The sequence below is a fragment of the Pleurodeles waltl genome, chromosome 4_1 (genome assembly GCF_031143425.1).
Source record: "Pleurodeles waltl isolate 20211129_DDA chromosome 4_1, aPleWal1.hap1.20221129, whole genome shotgun sequence".
Lineage (NCBI taxonomy): Eukaryota > Metazoa > Chordata > Amphibia > Caudata > Salamandridae > Pleurodeles > Pleurodeles waltl.
The window spans coordinates 98,313,574-98,318,490 of NC_090442.1; the positions used below are offsets into that span (position 1 = coordinate 98,313,574).

Here is a 4,917-nt window from a genome sequence, read left to right on the forward strand (position 1 = left end):
TGACTTAGGCGAAGAACAGCTAGAGAGAAAAAATAAAACAAGATCTCAAATGTAGCTTGTGGTAAAAATAATAAAATGTGCTGAATAAAATATATCTAGGTAAAGGTGCACAACGGCAGGCCTAGTATGGAAAAATAATGTGTACAGAACTACAGCTGAAATGGCCACACAACAAAAGTATTGCTTTCATCTTCCCAGTGGAGTTTGAGGTCCCCTAGGATGATGTTAGATGGACATGAGAGTGAACAGTGTGTTATCCGATCTGCAAGGTGTTCACTAAAGTAGAGAGTGTTGCCAGGCGAGTGGTAGAGCAGGTGACAGATCATATTAGTGTTATCTTTCATCCTAATGGAGTCACTGAGATATTCACATGAGTTGTAGTTGAACATGTCTTTCACCCCCACAGTGATGTTGTTCTTATAAATTAAAGTAATGCCTCCACCATGACGGTCCTTCCTGACTCTTTTGTTGATTGAAAATTCCAGCAGGGCTAGTGTGTCTATGATCGGCTGTGAGGACGCTTTTAGCCAGATTTCTGTGATGAAAGCAATGTCAATGTTGTGATTCAGGATAGTATCTGCTTGTTCAGTTGCATGCTAGGTTGTAGACCTGCAGTTTATGAGCATGCATTTGGTTTGACCTCAGTTTTTAGGGTCCTGAGTGTCGGGGTCAAGGAGATATTGATTAGGTGCGCTAGAGGCCTGGTCGAACTCGATGGTGCATGGTTTCAACCTGGCCCTGTGATAACCTGGATCTTATATGAGTGGTTGATTTTGGAAGGTTCCTGGTTGTACGAGTTGGCTAGCTCCTCCGCTGTACTCCACGGCATTGTTGCAATCATTCTTTTAGGTCTCTGAGCTTTGAAGTTGACGGGTGTTGTGGACCAGCTGACTGGTTGTAGCTTGGCTCTTCCAAGGCATAGTGTGTTGGTGTCATTAAGTGTAGGATTCAGATGTGGGTTTAGGTTCCTTGTGATATTGTTGATACCCTGCATTATTATCTCTAGTTGGTTTTCCAAGCAAATTAGTTGCTCATTTAGTTTGGACATGGGTGTGTGATTTAATGGGGGAATATGCATGTTTTGTTTCATATTGTACAGGGTATGATGAACCTGAGTCTGAAAGTGTTCTTCTGAGCTGGGAGTGAGAGTAGTGGTATCAGTTGAAGAGACATTAGAAGTGACAATAGGGCCTTTATTATTAATGAAGACACTAAGGGGAGAATCATGTAGGTCCCTCAGAGCAGAGGACATTAGCGTACTAATGGAGGGTAGGTAGAAGGAGTTGGGAGAGTGAGTCGCTCTGTTGGCTTCCTGAGTGGTGTTTGAGGCAGGGGAAGAGGATGAAGTTTTTTTTTGAGGGATTGAGGTCAGGGGGTTTCTCAGATAGGGGGATGGGATTTGTATAGGAATTCAGGGCTGAACAACTGCTCTGAGCAGGGATAGTGAGAGTGTTAGTGAGTGAGTAGACCATATTTTGCGAGAAAGGTGTAGTGGTGGACCAGTGGGTAGCCAGGAGTACTGTGTTTATTATTGGCAGGGGTGAGAGTACTGTGAGTTTTTGAGGTGGGAATTTAGTTTGTGGCATAACTCAAGATTGTTTCATTCTGTGTGGAGATCTGTGGGGAGGTCTTTGGGAGAGAGAGATTTTGTGACTGTGATATGGTTCTTTCAGTGTACGGAATATGGATTCAAAAGTGCGTAGTTTGACATCATTAGCTTGTATCATGATCATTCAGTTTCTGAAAATGGTAGTGGTGGCATTGCCCTGGAACGTGGGTGATATAGAGATAGTAAGTTTGCGAATATACAGGATGTTGGTGGATTTGGAAATGTGAAGATATTTACTGAGGAATGTATCCCATCTACCAGGGTGTGTAGTGTAGAAAATTAGGTATATTCTTTTTAGGCCTTTGGAAGTGTTGAAATTGATGTCAGCGATGAGCAGTTTGGGTGTTGTTTAATCAGTTTGTGTTTGAGATTTTTTGCCACTGTGGGGGAGTGACTGAGGGTAAGAGTGATGGAGAAGAAGGTAGGACCATGGGTTTTAGGAGAGAGGGTAATGCAGGAGTGGAGGGTTCTGTTTGGCCGGTCTCCTTATATGGAATGTGTACTTTTGTCTGAGTAGAGAGTTTGTCTCAGTATACAATTGTGCCCTCTAAGTTATCTTCGCCAGTTAATAGTAAGTACAATCAGACACGTGTCCCAGGGACTCGGGGACACAAATAGGGCAGCACAGGGTAGAATCAGGCAGACATGTTGGCCATCAGTGGGCCATGCTGCACTCTCAACATCAGTTCTCTAAGATGAGAAAGGAGTTCTAACAATGCACTGCAATGAAGGTACAAGAGACCAACTTTTTCGCCCCCTCAACAAGGCAACTCACCACCTCCAGGGAGTAGTCTCTATGGGCATCTGTGGAGGTGAAGAAATGATTGTATGGTAGACTTGCCCAGTATAGGTCTCTGGTGACCTTAATTTGAGTGATGGACTGTTACTGTGGCCACCGCCTCGTGAGCACTGGATTCAGAGTCTTCATTATTGAGAAGGAGGCCCAGACTTAGGCTGCTCCAATATCCCTGGACGTAGGACAGTAATTTGAGATGCAATCAGTAATGTACTTAAAAATATTATCAGTGATGTCATTAAAGATGTCATTCAATATGCAATCAATTAAATGTGAGATCATGTGGTGTGCATGACTGTGATGCACGTTATGGGCTTTCTACTTAACGTTAGCTGATGAATTTCAGTGGCTTAAGGTTTTGTATTTTAACCTAACCTCATTCATTTTACGCAGTTTGGAGATTTATTTTTAAACAGACTTTAAGGTGTTATACTTTTATAAATGTTATACAGCAAGACAAAAGATGTTGATTGTGCAGACAGTGTCAAATTCTCCTTTAAGTTGTTTCCCTATATTGAGATCTTTAGGACATTACCTTCCGCATAGAATTTTTGACTGCCTTGTTCCTTAGGCTGTATATGAGGGGATTCAACATGGGATTGATAATTGTGTAGAACACTGAAGCTATCCTGTCATATTCCAAGGAATATGCAGAGCTGGGTCTGACGTACATGAATGCAAGAGTTCCAAAAAACACGGAGACACAGATGAGATGGGATGAGCATGTAGAAAAGGCTCTCCACCTCTTGTCTGATGACTTGATTTTCATGATGGTGTAAATGATGTTGGCGTAAGAAATGAGGATTAGGACTACAGAAATAAAAATGATGCCTCCACCCAAGAAAAAAAGTAATGCCACACTCAGAGAGGTGTCGGAGCAGGAGAGCTTTAGCAGTGGTGGTACATCACAGTAAAAATGTGTGACTGTATTGGAGCCACAGAAAGACAACCTGAAGGTACAGATAGTGTTAATCAGGGCATTAGTGAAAGCCACTAAGCCGACACCAGCAACAATGCATGTGCACACTTGTTCAGTCATAATAATGTTGTAAAGCAGTGGATTGCATATAGCCACATACCGGTCATAAGACATAACCATGAGAAGAAAAACCTCTGTACTTCCCATGAAGGCAAAACAAAACAGCTGAACAGCACATTCTACAAGTGAAATTGTTTTATTCTTTGAAAGAAAATTGACCAGCATTTTGGGTGTGATGTCTGATGAGGAACAGAGATCGACAAAGGACAAGCAGCTGAGCAGGAAGTACATAGGCGTGTGAAGCTCAGGAGATACCTTGATCAATATAATCATGGTCACATTGCCCAACACTGTGACTATATAGATTTGGAGGAAGAACACAAATAATGGGACCTGAAGATTTGGGTCTTCTGTAAGACCGAGGAGGATGAATTCCATCACCTGGGTTTTATTTCTTTCTTCCATCTATTTGGGGGATGCAACCTGCCAGGAGAAAAAATCAGTTCACATTTGGAAATATTTTATCTCTTGTGACCCCCAAAAATAAATAAGCTAATTAAATTGAAACAATAACGGTGTATAATAGTACAAATTGTACACTACTGTGTATAATTGCGTTTCAGCAGTGGCTTAGATAATGTTGCTGTAGTGTAAAATCTAAACAAATAATGTGAATCACCATACTCTATTTTGATAGATAATCATGACCTGAAGATATAAGACCCGACTCTAGTTTAAGAAGGCTGCAACTACATTTCTGTCTTCTTTTGATACAGATGTTGTCTGTTATCTTTCCAAGGACTGTGAAAGTGTAAGTTATTTAGATATAGACACCAAGAAAACACCTAAAGCAACATCAATCTGGAACAAGTGCTTTGTTATCTCAATTCCAAGGTGAATCAAAGAACAATGGTCAAAATAGTATAAACTGAATTGCACTTTTTCCTTATATGTTTAAAGGAGTGCATCTTAGACTGGCATCTAGATGCTTACTGATTATATCAAACATTACAATGCAATACAATACACTGGCTCTGGCACAAGGTTTTCACACTGAGAGTTCTCCAGGTGCGAGGGGTGGGGTTCTGCTATACTCGCTGTTGCTGGTTGTCGAAGAGCCAGGTTTGAAGCTTCTGCCTCAAATCCTTCAGGGAAGAAGATGAGTGCAGATGGAAGAAGAGGTCTTTCCAGGATCTGGTGGCAAGTCTTGCTGCTGCATTCTGGATGGCCTGGAGGCGGTTCATAAGCTGTTTGGTGGTTCCTTAGTTGAGTCGGTGGAGTGTGCACACGATGTGGAAACAGGCAGACAATACTGTTGCTTAATGGTCAGTTGAGAGTCCAGGATGATCCTGAGGTTGCGTACATGGTTGCTGGGAGTGGGTTGGGAACTAAGGGTGGTGAGCAACCATGTTTTATCCCACAGGGAGGATTTTTTCCTGAAGATGAGGATTTCTGTTTTGTCCAATTGGTCCTCATCCAGGAGGCAATGTTGGCCATGGTGTTTCGGAAGTTGGTCCATGCTGTACTGTCTGA

The 4,917-nt window shown here is 42.1% G+C and overlaps 1 protein-coding gene across 1 annotated transcript; it reads right to left on the minus strand.

Moving 5' to 3' along the window:
• Positions 1-2,928: 2,928 nt before the first annotated feature.
• LOC138288449 (olfactory receptor 5AP2-like) lies at positions 2,929-3,849 on the minus strand. The gene has a single exon (XM_069230001.1). The coding sequence runs from the start codon at positions 3,847-3,849 to the stop codon at positions 2,929-2,931; it is 921 nt and encodes a 306-aa protein (XP_069086102.1).
• Between the last annotated feature and the right edge of the window lie 1,068 nt (positions 3,850-4,917).

Bases quoted from the DNA above. Each gene is read 5' to 3' on its own strand.
- LOC138288449 (XM_069230001.1), bottom strand. From the start codon at position 3,849: ATGGAAGAAAGAAATAAAACCCAGGTGATGGAATTCATCCTCCTCGGT.